At 53.4% G+C, this 23,042-nt stretch overlaps 1 protein-coding gene across 5 annotated transcripts in view; it reads right to left on the reverse strand.

Annotated features, from left to right (window-relative positions):
* Nucleotides 1-21,662, reverse strand: part of PTPRE (protein tyrosine phosphatase receptor type E) — a 162,786-nt gene extending 141,124 nt beyond the window's left edge. For 4 of the 5 annotated variants that reach the window (XM_029061305.2, XM_029061303.2, XM_029061306.2 and 1 more), the window contains exon 1: nt 21,447-21,525. Coding sequence is in view for 1 of the 5 variants with exons in the window: in XM_029061304.2 (XP_028917137.1) it covers nt 21,447-21,534 (88 nt within the window). In the remaining 4 variants the exon portion in view is untranslated. Of the gene's footprint in view, nt 1-21,446 lie in introns of all 5 variants that reach the window. The other variant, XM_029061304.2, reaches the window with a different exon arrangement.
* Between the last annotated feature and the right edge of the window lie 1,380 nt (nt 21,663-23,042).

The following is a 23,042-nucleotide window of genomic DNA, read 5'->3' on the forward strand; positions in this document are numbered from 1 at the left end:
CCCACTTGGGGCTCACAATCTTAATCCCCATTTTACAGATGAGGTAACTGAGGCACCGAGAAGTTAAGTGACTTGCCCAAAGTCACACAGCTGACAAGTGGCCGAGCAGGGATTCGAACCCACGACCTCTGACTCCAAAGCCCATGCTCTTTCCACTGAGCCACGGAATAGGGGTTCACTCTGAACTACCTCTGCTCTGGCAGGAAAAGTTTACAATGCTGAGCACGCATAGAGCGTTCAAGGGCCAACAATACTGAACTGCACAAAATGTGCTCCAATTTCCAGAAACTTTTTTTTTTTTTTAAAGCCAAGGGGATAAAGAGAAAAATCAACCTGACCTTCCAGATCCACCTCCCAAAACTTCAGAACCACTTTCAGTGGCCAATCAAGGACCACATCCCTATCTCCATATTTTTTAAATGGTATTTATGAAGCGCTTACTACCTGCCAGGAAGCAGCGTGGCTCAGTGGAAAGAGCCCGGGCTTGGGAGTCAGAGGTCATGGGTTCGAATCCCGCCTCTGCCACTTGTCAGCTGTGTGACCGTGGGCAAGTCACTTCACTTCTCTGGGCCTCGGTTACCTCATCTGGAAAATGGGGATTAACTGTGAGCCTCACATGGGACAACCTGATTCCCCTGTACCTACCCCAGCGCTTAGAACAGTGCTCTGCACATAGTAAGCGCTTAACAAATACCAACATTATTATTATTACTAAGCTCTGGAGTAGATACAAGATATTAATGTTGGACAAAGTCCCCGTTCCACATGAGGCTTGCAGTCTTAATCCTCATTTTACAGATGAGGGAACTGAAACCCAGGCAAGTGAAGTGACTTTCCCAAGATCGCCCAGCAGACCAGTGGAGGAGCCGGAGTTAGAACCCAGGTCCTCTGACTCTCAGGTCGACAAAGCTGATACATTAATATCTGTCTGTTAAGGAGAAGGGGCTGAATCTCAGCACATCTGTGAAAAACACCTAATGCCTTATTCAAGGAGAAAGAACCTTCGTTTTTCTCAGACACTAAGAGAGAATGAGGAATCTGAGAAATCCACGCAGTTCCTGCCTGAATCTTCGTGCTTAAACCTCGGCCTCTGCCAGAAATTCATCCACAAGCCTGAAAAAAATGAAATGCCAGGGGTTGGGTTTTTCTTTTTATGGTACTGGTTAAGCGACGACTACGTGCCAAGCCCTGCTCCGAGTGCTGGGGTAGATACAAGCTAATCAGGTTGGACACGGTCCGTCCCCCACTCGGGCTCCAAGTCTAAGTAGGAGGGAGAACAGGAATTGAATCCCCGTTTTACAGTTGAGGAAACTGAGCCACAGAGGAAGGAAAGCGACTTGCCCAAAGTCACCCAACAAGCAACTGACGGAGCTGGAAATATTCATTCGATCCTATTTATTGAGCGCTTACTATGTGCAGAGCACTGTACTAAGCGCTTGGAAAGTACAATTTGGCAACAAATTAGAACCCAAGTCCTCAGACTCCCAGGCCCGTGCTCTTTCCACTACGCCACGTGCTTTCTAGCTCGAGTTGCAGCTCCGTCAATCAATCAATCAATAGTATTTACTGAATACAAGCAAATTGAAGTGGGCAGCGTCCCTGTCCCACATGGGGGCTCACAGTCTCAATCCCCAGTTTACAGATGAGGGAACTGAGGCTCAGAGAACTGAAGTGACCTGCCCAAGGTCACCCAGCAGACAAGTGGCGGAGCCGGGATTGGAACCCACATCCTCTGACTCCCAAGCCCAAGCTCTTGCCACTAGGCCATGCTGCTTATCGGTAAAGTGTTTTAATTGGATTGGATTGGGATTGTTTTGTGTTGTTGTCTGTCTCCCCCTTCTAGACCCCCTGATTCTAATTAGTTGCCCCTGATTCTATTTAGTCGCCATTGTTTTTACGAGATGTTCTTCCCCTCGACTCTATTTATCGCCATCGTTCTCGTCTGCCCGTCTCCCCCGATTAGACCGTGAGCCCGTCAAACGGCAGGGACCGTCTCTATCTGTTGCCGACTTGTTCATTCCAAGCGCTTAGTACGGTGCTCTGCACATAGTAAGCGCTCAATAGATACTATTGAATGAATGAATGAATAGACCGCAAGCCCGTTGTTGGGTAGGGCTCGTCTCTATCTGTTGCCGAATTGTAATAATAATAATGTTGGTATTTGTTAAGCGCTTACTATGTGCAGAGCACCGTTCTAAGCGTTGGGGGAGATACAGGGTCATCAGATCGTCCCACGTGAGGCTCACAGTTAATCCCCATTTTACAGATGAGGGAACTGAAGCCCAGAGAAGTGAAGTGACTCGCCCACGGTCACACAGCTGACGAGTGGCAGAGCTGGGATTCGAACCCATGACCTCTGACTCCCAAGCCCAGCCTCTTTCCACTGAGCCACGCTGCTTCGCAAGCGCTTAGTACAGTGCTCCGCACAAAGGAAGCACTCAATAAATACGATCGAATGACTACATGAACCCGAGATCTTCTGACTCCCAAGACCGCGTTTTATCCACTCGCTGTGCCGCTTCTCCATTAACTATTCTCCAATAATAATAATAACTACCATTATTATTATTATTATTATAATGTCCTCACACTCACCCCTCAGCGGGAGGGCCTCGGGACGAAGGAGGCTGGGGTCGCACCTCCCCGGCCGAGAACGTGGCGACTCCCAAACCGCTCCAGCCGTCCCGGACGGTCCGTCAGGCCGCCTCGGCCCCGGGGCTCGAGCCGTGTCCTCCTCTCGAGTCGGTGGCCACGGGGCGAGGGCCTCAGCCAGGTGGTCCGGCCCCGAGAGCGGACCTGCGGGCGGATTAGGGCTCGGAGGAGGAAAACCGGGAAGCCCGGATCACCTCCGGACGGCCCACGAGGACGGGAGCGAGAGCCGGAAGAGGCGACTGACTTTCATTCTCTCCCGTGAGGCGCCTTTCATTTTCAACTTCCCATTTGGGTTTCCACAGGGGATCTCTTCCATAATAATAACCCTGATGATAATGACGGTATTTGTTAAGCGCTTACTATGTGCCGAGCACTGTTCGAAGCGCTGGGGGAGATACAGGGGAATCAGGTCGTCCCACGTGAGGCTGACAGTTAATCCCCATTTTACAGATGAGGGAACTGAGGCACAGAGAAGTGAAGTGACTCGCCCACGGTCACACAGCTGACGAGTGGCAGAGCCGGGACTCGAACCCATGACCTCTGACTCCCAAGCCCAGGCTCTTTCCACTGAGCCACGCTGCTTCCGGCGGGACGGATACGAGCAAATCGGGTGGACGATTCCATGGCTCGGCGGGACACGTGGAATGACGCCGAGCCGCAGATGGGAGTCCGTGGCTGCCCTGAGTCCAAGGACACGCATTTGTTTATTCAATTGAGCGCTTCCTGCGTGCAGAGCACTGTACTAAGCACTTGGGAGAGTCCAGTACAACGATAAACACATTCCCTTTCCACACGAATTGACAGTCTAGAAGCGGCTTGGGGTCGCGAATAGAACCCGGGCCTGGGAGTCAGAAGGTCAGGGGTTCTATTCCCAACTCCGTCGCCTGTCCGCTGGGTGACCTCGGGCAAGTCACTTCACCGGGCCTCAATCTCCTCATCTGGAAAAAGTGAGCCCCACACGCGACAGGAACTGTGCCCATCTTGATTAACCTCTATCCACCCCAGTGCTTAGTACAGTGCCTGGCACAGAATAAGCACTTCACAAATGCCATTAATATTACTATGATTATTATTTGAGATGAGCCGTCAGTCCCTCCCTAGATAAAGTGCGTGGAAAAGGGACCGAATGGAAAATTCACCCTCCCCGTGGGCAGAGGGGCCGCCTTCTGGATTGTAGCCTGTCCCGCCAGGGCTCGCTTCCTTTCCCAAACGCATCCCCGCTCAACCACGGAAAGGCCGGCTTCGGTTTTCGAGCCCTAAGTCCCGGAAGCGAAAGAGACCACAAGGTGGCCGTTGCGCGGCTCAGCGGAAGGAGCTTGGGAGTCGGAGGTCATGGGTTCGAATCCCGGCTCTGCCATTTGTCAGCTGCGTGACCGTGGGCGAGTCACTTCACTTCTCTGTGCCTCAGTTACCTCATCTGGAAAATGGGGATTAACTGTAAGCCTCACGTGGGACAACCTGATGACCCTATATCTACCCCGGCGCTTAGAACAGTGCTCTGCCCATAGTGAGCGCTTAACAAATACCAACATTATTATTATTATTATCCCCTCCACTCAGTAGTGGGCGGCCTTTGGGGGACGGGCACGGGGCCACCCACGACGGACCCTCGCCCAGGGGGACAGATTTTCTACGGGGGACTGGCTTTTGGCTGGAGGCTCCTTGTGACCCCAGGCTCTCATTCGGGCCCCTGGATGTCCCGACGGAGTCAACAAAGAGAAGCAGCACGGCCTAGTGGATAGAGCGGGGGCCTGAGAGTCGGTAGGTCTTGGGTTCTAAACCAGGCTCCGCCATCTGTCTGCTGTATGACCTTGGGCGAATCACTTTGCTTCTCTGAGCCCCGGTCACCTCATCTGTAAAATAGGGATTGAGGCTGTGAACCCCACGTGGGACAGGGACCGAGTCCAACTCGATCTGCTTGTATCAACCCTAGCAGTTAGTACAGTGCCTGGCACATAGTAAGCGCTTAACAAATACGTATAATTATTATTATTAAGTCACTTACTTCTCTGGACCTCGGTTCCCTCATCTGTAAAATGGGGATTGAGGCTGCGAACCCCACGTGGGACAGGGACTGTGTCCAACTCGATCTGCTTGTATCAACCCTAGCATTAGTCGATTAGACCGTAAGCCCGTCAAAGGGCAGGGACCGTCTCTATCTGTTGCCGACTTGTTCATTCCAAGCGCTTAGTAAAGTGCTCTGCACATAGTAAGCGCTCAATAAATACTACTGAATGAATGAATAAATTAGTACAGTGCCTGGCACACAGTAAGTGCTTAACAAATACGTATAATTATTATTAAGTCACTTACTTCTCTGGACCTCAGTTCCCTCATCTGTAAAATGGGGATCGAGACCGTGAGCCCCACGTGGGACAGGGACCGTGTCCGACCGATTTGCTTGTATCCACTCCAGCGCTTACTACGGTGCTCGGCACACAGTAAGCGCTTAGCAAATACCACAGTGATTATTATTAACAAACCCGACTGAAATTGGGCTGGACACCAGTGGTTGGAGGAGGGGAGGCGGTGGATGAGGGACGGACTGGTGTCAGGACGGGCCGACAACAGTGACCTGTCTGGACGCCCCCTGATTTGGGGTGGATGCCTGGAAGGGGCTGGGGGCCCCCCCAGAGTTCAGTTGTTGGGGTCTGGTCTCTCTCTCTCTCTCTCTCCCGGGGCCTGGGGGAGGCTCGATCTCTGCATCGCTGCAGGACGCCAGGGTTGGCCTCCCCGAAGGGCTCTGCCCACGGTTGCCATGGTGATGGTGCCGGGCCCACAGGCAGCCGAGCCCCGACTCTATCAATCGATCAATCAATGCTATGGATCTTGAGTGCTTACCGCGTGCAGAGCAGTATACTAAGAGTGTGGGAGAGGACAGGAGGATAAGAAGTAGCGTGGTCTACAGGATGGAGCCCGGGCCTGGGAGTCAGAAGGACCTGGGTTCTAATTCCCAGCTCTGCCGCTTGTCTGCTACACGACCTAGGGCAAGTCAGTTCACTTCTCTGGGCCTCAGTCTCCTCAGCTGTGAAATGGGGATTAAGATGGTCAGTCCCACGTGGGACAGGGATCGGGTCCGACCCGATTTGCTTGTACTCAACCCAGCCCTTACTGTTCCCCTTTTAGACTGTGAGCCCGTTGTGGGCAGAGATTGCTGAATTGTACTTTCCAAGTGCTTAGTACAATGCTCTGCGCATAATAAGTGCTCGGCAAATACAATTGAATGAATATCTGGAACATAGTGCCTGACAAATACCACAATTATTATTATTACCATCATTATTATTAATAAAACAGAATTAGCAGACACATTCCCTGCCCACCACAAGCTTACCGTCTCGAGGCTCTACAGGAGTTTGGAAGAGATGCAAGTTCCCAACCAGAGACTCCAAGGCCAACAACTCTGACCATCCGATGAGGGAGGGGTGGGTGTCTATTACCGCATCAGTCTCCTCGCTGACACTCCCTGCCTCCTGCCTCTCCCCACTCGAGTCCATACTTCCCTCGTGCCCGGATCGTTTTTCCTCCAAAACGTTCGGTCCGCGTTTCCCCCCCTCCTCCAGAGCCTCCAGTGGTTGCCCATCCACCTCCGCCTCAAACAGAAACTCCTCACCAGGCTCCAGTTTGCTCACTGTGCCCCGATCACCACTCTCTCGCCCCCGACCCCTCATCCACGTCCTTCCCCGGCCTGTTACCCCCTCTCCCTCCATAATAATAATGTTGGTATTTGTTGAGCGCTTACTATGTGCAGAGCGCTGTTCTAAGCGCTGGGGTACACACAGGGGAATCAGGTTGTCCCACGTGGGGCTCACAGTCTTAATCCCCATTGTCCAGGTGAGGTAACTGAGGCCCAGAGAAGTGAAGGCCCTTGCCCACAGTCACACAGCTGACAAGCGGCAGAGCTGGGATTCGAACTCATGACCTCTGACTCCAAAGCCCGTGCTCTTTCCACTGAGCCACGCTGCTTCTCTACCACCAGTCTCCCTACCTTCAAAGTCTTACTGAAGTCACACCTCTTCCAAGAAGCCTTCCCGGATTAAGCCCTCTCTTCCCCGGCTCCTTCTTCCTCCTCTGACGTCCATGCCCTTGGATCCGTGACCTCTAAGCCCTTGATATTCGCCCCACCCCTCGGCCCCACAGCACTGACGTACGGGTCTGCTGTGTGACCTTGGGGCAAGTCACTTCACTTCTCTGGGCCTCAGTTCCCTCATCTGTAAAATGGGGATTAAGACTGGGAGCCCCATGAGGGACAGGGCCTCTGTCCAACCCATTCTGCTCGTATCCACCCCAGCACTTAGTACAGTACCTGGCACATAGTAAGTGCTTAACAAATACCATCATTATTATTACTAGATTCATAATTTATTTATATTAATGTCCGCCTCCCCCTCTAGACTGTAAGCTCCTTGTGGGCAGGGGATGTGTCTCTTTATTGTTTCATTGTCCTCTCCCAAGTGCTTAGAACAGTGCTCTGCACAGAGTAAGTACTCAATAAATTCAACCGACAGGCTGACTGTAAGCTCCTTGTGGGCAGGGAATGTGTCTACCAACTCTGTTACACTGTTCTCTCTCCCCAGCACTGAGTACTGTACTCGGCACCTAGTAAACGCTCAGTAAATACCACTGATTGGTTATCGAGTGTTTACTGTGTGCAGAGCGCTGTACTGAGCACTGGGAGAGAATACACGGGCTTGCGAGTCAGAGTCATGAGTTCGAATCCCAGCTCTGCCACCTGTCAGCTGGGTGACTGTGGGCAAGTCACTTCACTTCTCTGGGCCTCAGTTCCCTCATCTGGAAAATGGGGATTAAGACTGTGAGCCTCACGTGGGACGACCTGATGACCCTGTATCTCCCCCAGCGCTTAGAACGGTGCTCTGCACATAGTAAGCGCTTAACAAATGCCAACATCATTATTATTATTATTACACGGGGGGGAATAAGGTCCCACCTCCTGACCCTCCTGACCCTCAGGGGATTCCCAGGCTAAGAATCCGAGCTTGCCTCAATAAATTCCATCGATTGATGGACTGATTGATGGAAATGAGCTAATTCCCATTCAATCGTCCTGTTTCCCATCAATAGGAATTTGAGTCGGTTGTGGATAGGGAATGTGTCTGATGTTGTACTGTCCTCTCCCGAGTGCTCAGTGCAGTACTTTGCACACAGTAAGCGCTCAATAAATTCGATTAATAATGATAATAATTGTTAAATGCGTACTCTGTGCCAAGCACTGTGCTCAGCAATCTATAGTAGTTATTGAACACTCACTGCGTGCAGAGCACTGTTCTGAGCACTTGGGAGAGGACGAAAGAGTAATAAACAGACACATCCCCTGCCCACAAAGAGCTGAGGGTCTAGAAGGGAAGACCGACATTAATATAAATGAAGAAATTACAGATATGTACCTAAACGTCGTGGGTGGGGGGAGATTGTCAAGCTCTCGAAGGGTCCATCCTGGGGTAGATAAATGGGGCTAGGAGTCAGGAACTGAATCTCCACTATACCGGTGAGGAATCTGGGGTCCAGAGAAGTGAAATGACTTGCCCAAGGTCACGAAGCAGACAAGTGGTGGAGCTGAAATTAGAACCCAGGTCCTGCGATTTCCAGCCCTGTGATTTTTTTCTTTTTTTTAGTAAAGCGCTTACTATATGCCAGGCACCGTACTAAGTACTGGGGTAGAGACAAGCTAATAATAACGTTGGTATCTGTTGAGTGCTTACTGTGTGCAAAGCGCTGTTCTAAGTGCTGGGGGGATACAAGGTGATCAGGTTGTCCCTCGTGGGGCTCACAGTTTTAATCCCCCTTTTACAGATGAGGTAACTGAGGCACAGAGAAGTGAAGTGACTTGCCCAAAGTCACACAGCTGGCAAGCAGCGGAGCCGGGATTAGAACCCATGACCTCTGACTCCCGAGCCCGGGCTCTTGCCACTGAGCCACGCCGCTTCTCAGATCAGACACAGTCCGTGTCTCACGTGGGGCTCACAGTCTTAATCCCCATTGTACGGATGAGAAAACTGAGGCCCAGAGAAGTGACTTGCCCAAGGTCTCACAACAGACAGGTGGCAGAGCTGGGATTAGAACCCAGGTCCCTCCGACTCCCAGGCCACTACACTGCTCCTCATGTACGGTAAGCATTCTCCAAATACCACTGTGATTATAATTATCATTGTTACCGTGCTTTCCCAAGCGCTTAATTCCAGAGGAACTTCTTATTGTCCCACCCAAACACTCAGTGAATAGTTAATAATAATAATAATAATAATGTTGGCATTTGTTAAGCGCTTACTATGTGCAGAGCACCGTTCTAAGCGCTGGGGTGGATACACGGTCATCATGTCGTCCCACTTGAGGCTCACAGTTAATCCCCATTTTCCAGATGAGGGAACTGAGGCCCAGAGAAGTGAAGTGACTCGCCCACAGTCACCCAGCCGACAAGTGGCAGAGCCGGGAGTCGAACCCATGACTTCTGACTCCTTCCACTGAGCCACGCTGCAGTAATAATTACGGCATTTAGGCGCTTACTATGTGCCCACCACTGTTCTAAGCGCTGGGGTAGATAGAAGATAACCAGGTTGGACCCAGTCTCCGTCCCATGGAGGGCTCACAGTCTCAATCCCCATTTTCCAAGATGAGGTCACTGAGGCCCAGAGAAGTGAAGTGACTTGCCCAAGATCACTCAGCAGACAAGTGTAAGCCGACTGTCTACCTGTTCTGTTCTGTCGTCCGTCTCCCCGCTTCTAGACCGTGAGCCCGTTGTTGGGTGGGGACTGTCCCTAAAAGTGCTCTGCACATAGTAAGCGCTCAGTAAATACGATTGAATGAATGAATCTGTTGCCAAATTTTGCTTTCCAAGCGCTTAGTACAGTGCTCTGCACACAGTAAGCGCTCGGTAAAAACGATTGAATGAATGTGGAGGAGGCGGGATTAGAACCCACGACCTCTGACTCCCAAGCCCGGGCTCCTGACACCGCTTCTAATGAATGAATAAATGTTCGGAAAAGCCATCGACGGACCGTTTGACGGAGCTTTATCTTTACAAGTTTAAAGACGAGAAACATCCTCGATGTGAGCGTTCCTAGGGAGGAACTCTCTTTCCTCCCGCACCCGGAGCCCATTTTCTATCCGGCAAAGCAGAAAAGCGATTAGAAGACTAGATCGGCTCGCAAGAGAATTCTCCCCACAGGCCTTGTTTTCGGGGCCCGGTGTAAAAGGCTAATTGGATGCTCTCTTATAGCTGCTTTCCCTCATCTGGCGAAGCAGCGTGGCTCAGTGGAAAGAGCCCGGGCTTTGGAGTCCGAGGCCATGGGTTCGAATCCCGGCTCGGCCACTTAGCCGTGTGACTGTGGGCGAGTCACTTCACTTCTCCGGGCCTCAGTTCCCTCATCTGGAAAATGGGGATGAAGACCGGGAGCCTCACGTGGGACAACCCGATTCCCCTGTGTCTACCCCAGCGCTTAGAACGGTGCTCGGCACGTAGTAAGCGCTTAACAAATACCAACATTATTATTAAAGGCTAGAGCCCGGGCCCCGGAGCCAGAAGGACCTGGGTGTATAATCCCGGCTCTGCCCCTTGTCTGCTTTGTGACCTTGGGCAAGTCATTTTGCTTCTCTAGGCCTCAGTCCTCTCATCTGTAAAATGGGTTTTAATAATGACAACTAATAATAGCGATAATTATGGTATTTAAGCGCTTCCTATGTGCCAGGTACCGTACTAAGTGCTGGGGTGGACCCAAGCAAATCGGGTTGGACCGTGAGCCCATGTGGAGCTCACAGTCTCAATCCCCATTTTACAGAGGAGGGAACTGAGGTCCAGAGACGTAAGTGACTTAATAATAATAATTATACGTATTTTTAAGCGCTTACTATGTGCCAGGCACTGTACTAAATGCTAGGGTTGACATAAGCAGATCGAGTTGGACACAGTCCCTGTCCCACGAGAGGTTCACAGCCTCAATCCCCATTTTACAGATGAGGGAACCGAGGCACCGAGAAGTGAAGTGACTCGCCCACAGTCACACAGCTGACGAGTGGCAGAGCCGGGATTCGAACCCATGACCTCTGACTCCCCAGCCCGGGCTCTTTCCACTGAGCCGCGCTGCTTCTCAGCTTCTAAGGTGACATGGAAGGGGGGAACTGAGGAAAAAGGGGCTTCTGGAAAGGCTTCTTGGAGGAGGGTGTTGCTCTACCCTCACCTCCCCGCCCCAAAGCACGTGAGTATATCTGTACATATTTATAATTACAACTGTATTCATTTTTATTAAAGATGTGTGCATATTTTTATTAATGATGTGGAAAAGCAGCATGACTCAGTGGAAAGAGCAGGGGCTTGGGAGTCAGAGGTCATGGGTTCTAATCCCTGCTCTGCCGCTTGTCAGCTGTGTGACCTCGGGCAAGTCATTTAACTTCTCTGTGCCTCAGTTACCTCGTCTGTAAAATGGGGATTAAGACTGTGAGCCCCACATGGGCCAACCTGATTACCTTGTATCTACCCCAGCACTTAGAAAAGTGCTCGGCGCATAGTAAGCGCTTAACCAATACCCAGCACTTAGAACGGTGCTCGGCACATAGTAAGCGCTTAACAAATACCATCATTATTATCGTTATCTGTAATTCTATTTATTTATAATGATACCCCCAATGCCCCTTTACTTGTTTCGATGCCTGCCTCCCCCTTTCTAGCCTGTCGTGGGCAGGGTTGTCTCTATTTTTCCTGAATTACTTCCCAAGGGCTTAGAACAGTGCTCTGCGCACAGTAAGCGCTCAATCAATGTGATTGAATGAAGTTCACTTCCCCCTTTCTAGACTGTGAGCCTGTCGCGGGCAGGGATTGTCCCTATTTGTTCCTGAATTACTTCCCAAGGGCTTAGAACAGTGCTCTGCGCACAGTAAGCGCTCAATAAATACGACTGAATGAACCAACACCCCCGTGAGCCCCGCTTACCTCTTTTTCCGGGAGGAGCGGGCCGGCCAGACTCCAGGCCGGAGGGAAGGATGCCATCTTCTCCGGTGGGAACGTCGCTCCCGACCACCAAATTCCCGGCTGATGCCGGGCCCGGCCCGCCAGGGCAGGGCAGAGGCCGGACGGGGCCCAGGCCGCCCGGGCAGGCTATGAGGGCGGACGGCGCCGGGACCGTCCGCGCCGGGATATAAGGGCGGACGGAGCCGATGAGTCCAAGGGGAAATCCACACTTCTCGATTCCGTGGACCAAGCGAGTGACGCACCGTCCCCGCGAGGCCCCGGGCCCACCGAACTCCGCTCAGACTTTCCGGCAACTAACGGGACGGGGAGGGCCGGACCCCCGGCACGGAAGGACGGGAACCCCCCCCACCTCAGCGGGTCACCCTTCCTCGCCCTGCTCAGGGTCACCACGTCAAAACCTGCGACGGCCACCAATCCATCCATTCGTTCGTTCAATTATACCCGTTGAGCGCTGACTGTGCGCACAGCATTACGTTCAGCGCTTGGGAAAGTACAACAATAAACAGACACGTTTCCTGCCGACGAGGAGCTCACGGTCTAGGGCTCAGAGCTATTGATGATAACGATAATAACGATGTCGGTATTTGTTAAGCGCTCACTACGTGCAGAGCACTGTTCTAAGCGCCGGGGGAGATACGGGGTCATCGGGTCGTCCCACGTGAGGTTCACGGTCTTCACCCCCGTTTTAAAGATGAGGGAACTGAGGCACAGAGAAGTGAAGTGACTCGCCCACCGTCACACAGCTGGCGAGTGGCGGAGCCGGGATTCGAACCCATGACCTCTGACTCCCTTGCCCGTGCTCTTTCCACTGAGCCACGCTGTCGAGCACCTGATGGGCAGAGTGCCTGGGAGAATACGATGGAGTCACAGATATGGTCCCTGGCCTCAAGGAGACTACGGTTTAATAACAATAGTAATAATAATGGTATTTTTTAAGCACTCACTATGTGCCAGGAACTGTACTGAGCATCGGGGTGGATACAAGCATATTGGAGTGGACACAGTCCCCGTCCTACGTGGGGCTCTCAGGCTCACTCCTCATAGAGAAGCAACGTGGCTTAGTGGCAAGTGGCCGGGTTTGGGAGTCAGAGGTCGTGGGTTCTAATCCCGGCCCCGCCGCCTGTCAGCTGTGTGACTTTGGGCAAATCACTTCACTTCTCCGCGCCTCAGTTCCCTCATCTGTTCAATGGGGATTAGGACCGTGAGCCCCACCTGGGACAACCTGATTACCTTGTATCTACCTCTGCGCTTAGAATAGTCCTTGGCACACAGGAAGCGCTTAACAAATACCATTCTTCTTCTTCTTATTTTACAGATGAGGGAAACCGAGGCCCAGTGAAGTGACATGCCCAAGGTCACACAGCAGACGAGAAAGCAGCGTGGCATAGTGGATAAAGCGTGGGCCTGAGAGTCACGAGTTCGATTAGACTGTAAAGCCGTCAAAGGGCAGGGACCGTCTCCATCTGTTACCGATCTGTCCATTCCAAGCGCTTAGTACGTGCTCTGCACAAAGTAAGCGCTCAATAAATACTATTGAATGAATGAATAATCCCCACTTCTCCACTTGGCTGCTGCGTCTACTAATTGTGTCTACTAATTCGACCGTACTCTCCAAGTGCTTAGTATAGTGCTCTGCCCAAAGTGGGAGTTCAGTACCTACTACCGACCAAGCCCCCTAAGTTTATCCCCATTCAGATAAGTTCCAGTGGGCCTCTGACCGCCCCCCGCCGCCCCCAACCCCTCACAGTTCTGATCACCCCCTCCCCCCGTCTCTGACCACCCACCTTCCCCTCCTGGCCCCCCCAGTGACCCCGCAGCCCTCCTCTGACCGCCCCCTCCATTTCTGATGATAATAATAATAATTATTATGATATGTGTTAATCGCTTACTACGTGCCAAGTACCACCAACCTAACCCAAGCAAATCAGGTTGTCCCACATGGGGCTCACAGCTTCCATCCTCATTTTACATATGAGGAAACCAAGGCCCAGAGAATAATAATAATAATAATGCTGGTATTTGTTAAGCGCTTACTATGTCCAGAGCACCGTTCTAAGCGTTGGGGTAGATACAGGGTAGTCAGGTCGTCCCACGTGAGGCTCACAGTCTTCATCCCCATTTTACAGATGAGGGAACCGAGGCCCAGTGAAGCGGCTTGTCCAAGGTCACACAGCAGACAGGTGGCGGAGCCGGGATCAGAACCCACGATCCGCCCCTGTTCCCTCAGGTAAGGGGGCTTCCTCTCTCCTCCTCTGCAAGGCCTCCAGACAGTCCACCTCCTCCAAGAGGCCTTTCCTGATAATAATGTCGGTATCTGTTAAGCTCTTTCTACGTGCAGACCCCTGTTCTAAGCGCCGGGGGAGATACAGGGTCATCAGGCTGTCCTACGTGAGGCTCACGGTCTTCATCCCCATTTTACAGATGAGGGAACTGAGGCACAGAGAAGTGACTTGCCCGCAGTCACGCAGCTGACAAGTGGCAGAGGCGGGACTAAACCTACCCCCTCCCAGGCCCCCCCCCCCCACCCCAAAGCCGACCGTCGGGCATCGCTGTCCCCATTTCCTTGATTCAGGCTTCCATTTCCTCTTTCGGCACCAGACTTGTCGGGGTCCGCTCACCTCCTCGTCCTCCTCCTCTTCCTCGTCCTCCTCCTCTTCCTCGTCCTCCTCCTCCTCCCACCGCTCCCCGCCACTAGAGTGTCCACCCACCCCCCAAGGGCAGCGCCTGGTGGGGTTCAGCCTCGCCGTGCTCCGTCCCGAGCCCCGGGCCCGGAGAGGCTGAACTTGAGGGTCACAGCCCAGAGCTCGGCCTGAGGCTTCCCAAGGACCGGGGCCGCCTAACCGGCCTCGATAATAAAAACAATAGTCATCATCATTATTGTGATCTTTGTAAAGGGTTTACTCTGTGTTAGGCGCTGTCCTAAGCGCTAGGATAGACACATCATCAGGATCCACAGAATTATTAATGATCGTTATCACTGTGGCATTAAGCGCCGACTTGGTGCCAGGCGTCGTTTTACGCACTGGGGTCATTCGATAGTATTTATTGAGCGCTCACTATGTGCAGAGCACTGTACTAAGCGCTTGGGATGAACAAGTCGGCAACAGATAGAGACGGTCCCTGCCGTTTGACGGGCGCACGGTCTAATCGACGGGCTTACAGTCTAATCGGGTCGGGTGGAAGCGGCGTGGCTCGGTGGAAAGAGCCCGGGCTTGGGAGTCAGAGGTCGTGAGTTCGAATCCCAGCTCTGCCACTCGTCAGCTGCGTGACCGTGGGCGAGTCACTTCGCTTCTCTGGGCCTCAGTGACCTCATCTGTAAAACGGGGATTAACCGTGAGCCTCACGGGGGACGACCCGATGACCCTGTATCTCCCCCAGCGCTTAGAACGGTGCTCTTCCCCTAGTAAGCGCTTAACAAACACCAACATTATTATTATCATTATTATTTATTAAGGGCCGACTATGTGCCAGGCATTGTTTTACGCACTGGGGTGGGATACGGTCCCTGTCCCCCACGGGGCTCACCGTCTTTACAGAGGGAAACGAGGCACAGAGAAGTGAAATGACCTACCTGAAGTCACACAGCAGGCAGCTTACAACTGACAACCACAGAAGGAACAATTTCCCAAATTTCAACGTCTTATTGAAGACCCACCTCCTCCCCGAGGCCTTCCCAGACTAAGCCCCTACTTTCCTCTTCTCCCACTCCCTTCTGCGTCGTCCTGATTTGTTCCCTTCATTCATCCCTCCATCTTCCCCACCGCACTTACGCCTATATCCGGAATTTCTTCATTTCTATTAATGTCTGTCTTCCCCTCTAGACTGTAAGCTGGTCGTGGGCAGGGAACGTGTCTTGCAGCTCTGTTATATCGTTATAATGCCCCCCACCAGGCACTTAGTACAGTGCTCTGCACACAGTTAAGCACTCAATGCATTTAGTTGCCATCGTTTCGACGAGACGTTCTTCCCCTCGACTCTATCTGTCGCCATCGTTCTCGTCCGCCCGTCTCCCCCGATCAGACCGTGCGCCCGTCAAAGGGCAGGGACCGTCTCTATCTGTTGCCGGCTTGTTCGTTCCAAGCGCTTAGTACAGTGCTCTGCACATAGTAAGCGCTCAATAAATACTATTGAATATGATTGATTGACGGATTGATTCTGAGAGATTCGGACATGGAGGGAATTTTCCGGGCTTGTGGCCGGGCTGCGGGGAAAATCCCCACCCCGGGACCCCAGAACTGTCCTGCCTCGGGCTGGGTCGGAGGGAATCACCCTCAGAAGAGCCTGGAGAAGCAGCCTGACCTAATGAAAAGCATCCGGGCCTCGGAGTCTGAAGGACCTGGGTTCTAATCCTGGCTCCGTTGTTTGCCTGCTGTGTGACCTTGGGCGAGTACCTTCACTTCTCCGAGCCTCGGTGTCCTCATCTGTTAAACGGGGATTAAGACTGCGACCCCCAGGTGGGGCGGGGACTCTGTTCGAGCTCGCATGCCATAGTGGATAGAGTACAGGCCTGGGAGTCAGAGGGTCATGGGTTCTAATCCCAACTTCACCTTTCATTATAATAATGATAATTATGTATTTGTCAAGCACTTACTATGCGTCAGGCACTGTTCTAAGTGCCGAGGTAGATAAAAGATAGTTGGTTTGTACCCAGTCGCGGTCCCGTGTAGGGCTCGCGGTCTTAATTCCCATTTTACAGATGAGGGAACTGAGGCCCAGAGAAGCGAAGTGACTTGCTCAAGATCACACAGTAAACAAGTGGCGACCTGCGATTGGAACCCATGACCTTCTGACTCCCAGGTCCACGCTCTATCCACCAGACCATGCTACTTCTCCGCTGTGTGGCCTTGGGCAAGTCATTTACTTCACTTCTCTGTGCCTCAATTACCTCATCTGTAAAATGAGAATTTAGACTCCGAGCCCCATGTGGGACAGAGACTGTGTTCAGCCTGATTTTCTTATATCCACCCCAGTGCTTTGTACAGCGTCTGGCACATAGCGTGCGCTTAGCAAATACTGCAATTATTATTATTATTACCCCGGCGCCTGGGGCATAGTGAACGCTTAACGAATACCGTTTTTTAAAAAATGGGACAACCTCGGTGGGGGGGGGGGGGAACCGAGGTGGAGGGGCCCAAGGCCCGGAAACAACAACAACAATGTTGGTATTTAAGCGTTTACTATGTGCAGAGCACTGTTCTAAGCACTGGGGTAGATACAGGGTCATCAGGCTGTCCCACGGGAGGCTCACAATCTTAATGCCCATTTTACAGATGAGGTAACTGAGGCACAGAGAAGTGAAGTGACTTGCCCAGAGTCACCCAGCTGACGCGTGGCAGAGCCGGGTTTCGAACCCATGACCTCTGACTCCCAAGCCTGTGCTCTTTCCGCTGAGCTACGCTGTTTCTCTAAGGGGCAGGTGGCAAGGAGTCAGTGGCCCCCCCGGGGGCAGCGCCTGGCACTAAGCGCCCGGAAAAGTCCAACTCGAAAAAGTGAAGCGCTCCCTGCCCACCGGGAGCTCACGCCCTAACCGGGGAGATCCACTTAAACGTGATTCATTCATTCATTCAGTGGTATCTATTGAGCGCTTACTATGTGCAGAGCACTGTAGTAAGCGCTTGGAATGGACAATTCGGCAACAGATAGAGACAATCCCTGCACAGTGACGGGCTCACGGTCTAATCGGGGAAGACAGACGGACAAAAACAAGACAACGTAATCACCGTTAATCACGATCCCACCCGAGGCCTACGACCCCCCAGGAACGGGTGGGCCCGTTCCATTCCGGAGAGGGAAGCCCGGCCACCTCTCTGAGCGGGCGGCAAGTGAGACGGGGGAGTCCCCTGACTCGAGTCAGGGGTCAATGATCATAATAATAATAACAATGGCATTTAATAATAATGTTGGTATCTGTTAAGCGCTTACTATGTGCCGAGCACCGTTCTGAGCGCTGGGGTAGACACAGGGGAATCAGGACGTCCCACGTGGGGCTCACAGTCTTAATCACTGAGCTTAATCACTTAAATTAATCACTTACCATATATCAGGCCCTATTCTAAGCGCTGGGGTATCCATTCATTCGTTCAATAGTATTTATTGAGCACTTACTAGGTGCAGAGCACTGTAGTAAGAGCTTAGTACTAAGCGCTTGGGGATAGATACAAGGTAATCCGGTTGTCCCACTTGGGGCTCACAGGCTTCACCCCCATTTTACAGATGAGGTCACTGAGGCCCAGGGAAGCGAAGCGACTCGCCCCGAGGTCAGGCAGCAGACCAGCGGCGGGCGGTGGGATCGGAACCCGTGGCCTTCTGACTCCCAGGCCACGCGCGCCGGGGGCTCCGGACCCGTCCCTCACAGGGGTGATGGAGCTCAAGTTCCACTTCCTCAAACCCCCCAGGGGAGGGAGGAAGGAGGGAACCGCAACTTCCTCGGGCCCCTGCAGCCACTGCTGGGAAAGACAGAGGGGCCCCAGGCCGGGAAACCACAAAGCCGCAGGACCCCGGGGGAGCAGAAGTGGGGGGACGGGGTCGGGGGCGGGGGGAGGCTTCGGGGGGTTCCCTGCCTTCAATCCCTCCCCTCCCCGCCGCCCCGGTACCCGTCCTTCGGGTCCGAAGGGGACCAAACCCCCGGCGGGGGTCGGGGATGGCGGGAGAAGGGAGAGAAGCGGGACTTCTGCCCGGACCCCCAGTAATAAACCCAGCAACACTGAGAAGCCCCTGGTGGGTAGAGCCCGGGCCTGGAGGTCAGAAGGAGCTGGGTTCTAATCCCGGCTCTGACGATGGCTTTTGTCAGACGCTTGCTATGTGCCGAGCACTAAGTGCTGGGGTAGATACGAGGTCATCAGGTTCATTCACTCATTCAATAGTATTTATCGAGCGCTTACTATAATAATGTTGGTATTTGTTAAGCGCTCACTATGTGCCGAGCACCGTTCTAAGCGCTGGGGTAGACACAAGGGAAGCAGGCTGTCCCACGTGGGGCTCACAGGCTTAATCCCCATTTTACAGACGAGGTAACTGAGGCACCGAGAAGTGAAGTGACTCGCCCGCAGTCACACAGCTGACCAATGGCCGAGCCGGGATTCGAACCCATGACCTCTGACTCCAAAGCCCGGGCTCTTTCCACCGAGCCCCGCTGTACTATGTGCAGAGCACTGTACTAAGCGCTTGAAATGGACAAATCGGTAACAGATAGAGACAGTCCCTGCCCTTTGACGGGCTCACGGTCTAATCGGGGGAGACGGACGGACGAGAATAATAGCAATAAATAGAATCGAGGGGATGAACGTCTCATTAAAACTATAGCGATAAATAGAATCAAGGTGATGTACATCTCATTAACAAAAAAAATAGGGTAGTGAAAATATATACAATTGAGCGAGCGAGCACAGTGCTGAGGGGAAGGGAGAGGGGAAGGAGCAGAGGGAAAGGGGGGAAAAGAGGGCTTAGCTGACGGGAAGTGAAGGAGGGGGAGCAGGGGGAGCAGGCTGTCCCACCGGGGGCTCCCAGTCTTCATCCCCATTTGACAGATGAGGGAACCGAGGCCCAGAGAAGTCAAGCGACTTCCCCAAAGTCACGTAGCCGACCGGCGGCGGAGTCGGGATTAGAATCCACGGCCTCTGACTCCCAAGCCCGGGCTCTTGCCATTAGGCAACGCTGCTTCTCACCACTTGTCTGCTGGGTGAACTTAGACAAGTTACTTCCCTTGGCTGTGCCTTAGTTACCTCATCTGTAAAATGGGGATTAAGAGTGGGAGCCCCATGCGGGACCTGGACTGTGTCCAACCTGACTAACTTGTATCTTCCCCAGTGCTTAGTACAGTGCCTGGCACATAGCGCATAACAAGTACCATAAAAAGGAACGTACTGAGCACCTATTGTGTGCACGGCCCTGTAAGCAGCGTGGCTCAGTGGAAAGAGCACGGGCTTTGGAGTCGGAGGTCATGGGTTCGAATCCCGGCTCGGCCACTCGTCAGCTGTGTGACTGTGGGCGAGTCACTTCACTCCTCTGGGCCTCAGTGACCTCATCTGGAAAATGGGGATGAAGGCTGTGAGCCCCACGTGGGACAACCCGATTCCCTTGTGTCTACCCCAGCGCTTAGAACAGTGCTCGGCACATAGTGAGCGCTTAACAAATACCAACATTATTATCATTATTATTATTAATGAGCATTAGACATAGGAAACACTGCTAAGAGAATACCAGTTGGTACAGCACAGTCCGTCAATCGATCAAGAGCATGTATTTCGCGCCTCTTGCATGCAGAGCACTGTACTGAGTGCTTGGGAGTGTGCAACAGAGGAAGAAGATGCTGCTTTGACAATGCCGCGGTGCGATCCGTCGACCAGTCGAAAGTATTGTGCACTTACTGTGCGCAGAGCAACGTGCTGGTTGTGGAATGTGTGCCGAGGACTGTACTGAGCCCTTAGCAAAGTGAAACAGGCGAAGAAAACAGCTTAGACTACGCCAGGTTGGAAAGCATAATCCATCAATCAACGAAGATATGATCTGAAAGCTCACTGGGTGCAGAGCACCGTGCTGGCTGTCCACTGTGTGCGGAGCACTATAACGAGCACAAGGGAGAGTGCAACTGTGTTTGAAAGCACAGCGCGATCCACCTGTCGATCGACCGTATGGGCCGAGCGGCCACTCTGTGCAGAACACTGGAGTGAACGCCTGGGAGATTCCAATAGAGAGGGAAGTTCCCCGCCCTGCCCTCGAGCGGCTTACGGTCTCGCTTTCGCTCTCGGTCAATACGAGTTGCCAGAGACGAGGGAGGGATCCATTAGCACTGAATAGATACGATTGATCGAGGGATCGATTCATTGATCCACCCTGCTGATCTCAGGTTGACCTTCCTGTGGGCAGCTGGTGTTCACCGTTGCGGACAGAGAATGGGTCTTGGGTCTCCGTGGTACTTTACTGGGTCCTTAGGACACCGCTGCATCTGGGGGGGCACTCAGTACATAGCAATAATAAGCAGCATGGCTCAGTGGAAAAGAGCACGGGCTTGGGAGTCAGAGGTCATGGGTCCGAATCCCGGCTCTGCCTCTTGCCAGCTGTGTGACCGTGGGCAAGTCACTTCTCTGTGCCTCAGTTACCTCATCTGTAAAACGGGGATTAAGACTGTGAACCTCACGAGGGACAACCTGATTACCCTGTGTCTTCCCCAGCGCTTAGAACAGTGCTCGGCACATAGTAAGCGCTTAACAGATACGAACATTACTATTAATAATAATAACTGCAGTATTTGTTAAGTGCTTACTACGTGCCAGATACTGTACTAAGAGCCGGGGTGGATACGAGCAAATCGGGTTGGATGCGGTGCCTGTCCCTTACTGGGCTCACAGTCTTAATCCCCGTTTTGCAGAAGAGGAAACTGAGGTCCAGAGAAGTAAAGTGACTTGCCCAAGTTCCCACAGCAGACGAGGGGAGGGGCCGGAATTAGAACCCAGGTCCTTCTGACTGGCAGGCCTGTGCTTTATCCATTTCTCCACACGCACCGTTGACTGATTCATTGAGACCGTGAGCTCGTTGGGGGCCTGGAATGTGTCTATTTATTGTTGGATCGTACTCTCCCGGGAGTTTAGTACAGTACTCTGCGCCCAGTAAGTGCTCAATAAATACGATTGGTTGAATGAATGAACGATCGAATGATTAACCCCGGCCTTCCTCGCCCCCAAACCTCGAACGGATCTCGCCATCCCGGCTCACCTCACGCCAACGCGCCCGAGCGCCCTCGGCCCGCCCGGAGACCCCGAGACCGGGGCCGGAGTGAGCCTGGGGGGGCAGAGCCGGGGGCTGGAGGCGGGATTACCTGGTCCGGCGGGGTCCCTCGGGCCAGCGGGGCCCCTCGGAGAGGTCGGCGTTGGGACGCGAGTTAGCGGCGAGGCGGGAGTCGGCATCGGAAGGCCGGGCGGCCCCGCGCCGGGAGACCCGGCTCCGACTCGGACGAGACCAGGGCGGCCACGCGGGGTGGGACCGGACCGGACGGTGACGCTGACGGGACGGTGACGGACGCGGGGACTCGCCGCGCGCCGGCCGGGGTTACGGGCTGGGGGGACAGAGGAGAGAGAGGGTGGACGTTACTGGTGGTAACAATAATAATCGTCATTATAATGACCCTATTTGTTGAGCGCTAGGTGCCGAGCCCTCTGGGGTAGATACGAGGTCATCAGGTTGTCCCACGTGGGGCTCGCAGCCTTCATCCCCATTTTACAGATGAGGTAACCGAGACACAGAAAAGCGAAGCGGCTTGCCCGGGCTCACACAGCAGACGTGGCGGAGCTGGGATTAGAACCCAGGTCTACTGACTTCCGAGCCCAGGCTCTGGCCACTAATAAGAATAATGTCGGTATCTGTTAAGCGTTTACTAGGTGCCAAGCACCAGTCTAAGCACTGGGGTAGATACAAGGGAATTAGGTTGTCCCACGTGGGGTGCGCAGTCTTCATCCCCATTTGACAGATGAGGTTACTGAGGCACGGAGAAGTGAAGCGGCTCGCTCAGGGTCACACAGCTGACAAATGGCAGAGCCGGGATTAGAACCCAGGTCTTCTGACTTCCAGGTCCGGGCTCTTGCCACTCTGCGGGTTAGGGGGCGGCGAGGGGGACCCGAGCTGCGAACTCGGGGACCCCGGCCTCACCGCCCCACCCCCACGGCCCCCCCGCCCCGTGGGAGCCCCCGGATGGGTCGAGCCCCCCCCAGGCTTGCCGGACCCTGGACGTACCTTCCCCTCTTCCTACGTGAACACACACATGCACACACGCCCACACACACGTGTACGCCACCCACCCACCCCCCCCAGTGACCATGACAGCTCATTCATTCCTTCATTCAATCGTACTTACTGAGCGCTTACTGCATGCCGAGCACTGTACTGCCCACTAGACCAATAAACAGACACATTCCCTGCCCACAGCGAGCTCATGGCCTTGCGGGGGGCCACAGACATGAACAGAAAGAGATAAATTCCATTCATCTAAATAAATAAATGCCCCGGAGATATTTGGGGGCCAGGGCGGGGGCCCGTTGTGGGCAGGGAATGTGTCCGTTCATTGTTGCATTGGACTCTCCCAAGCGCTTAGCACAGCGCTCGGCACACGGTAAGTGCTCAGTAAGTATGACAATGAATGAATGGGGGTGCTGGGATCCCCCCCCCCCATCCGTGACCCTTCCGCCCAGGGTGGATTTTAGTCCCACTCCACCACTCCCGATGCCCCACTGCCCACCCTCTAAATCTTTTCCCCTTAACACACTCCACCCTCGCTCACGCCTCCCCGGCTCAGGGAATGCCCTCCCCTTCCCGCCCACCGGACAACCACAGCTCTCCCCCCGACCCCTTAGGCCCCGTGGAATCCCCACCTCCTCCGGGAGCCCTTCCCAGATTCACGTTCTTAAGCGCTCGGTACAGA

Source organism: Ornithorhynchus anatinus, chromosome 3 (genome assembly GCF_004115215.2).
Source record: "Ornithorhynchus anatinus isolate Pmale09 chromosome 3, mOrnAna1.pri.v4, whole genome shotgun sequence".
Lineage (NCBI taxonomy): Eukaryota > Metazoa > Chordata > Mammalia > Monotremata > Ornithorhynchidae > Ornithorhynchus > Ornithorhynchus anatinus.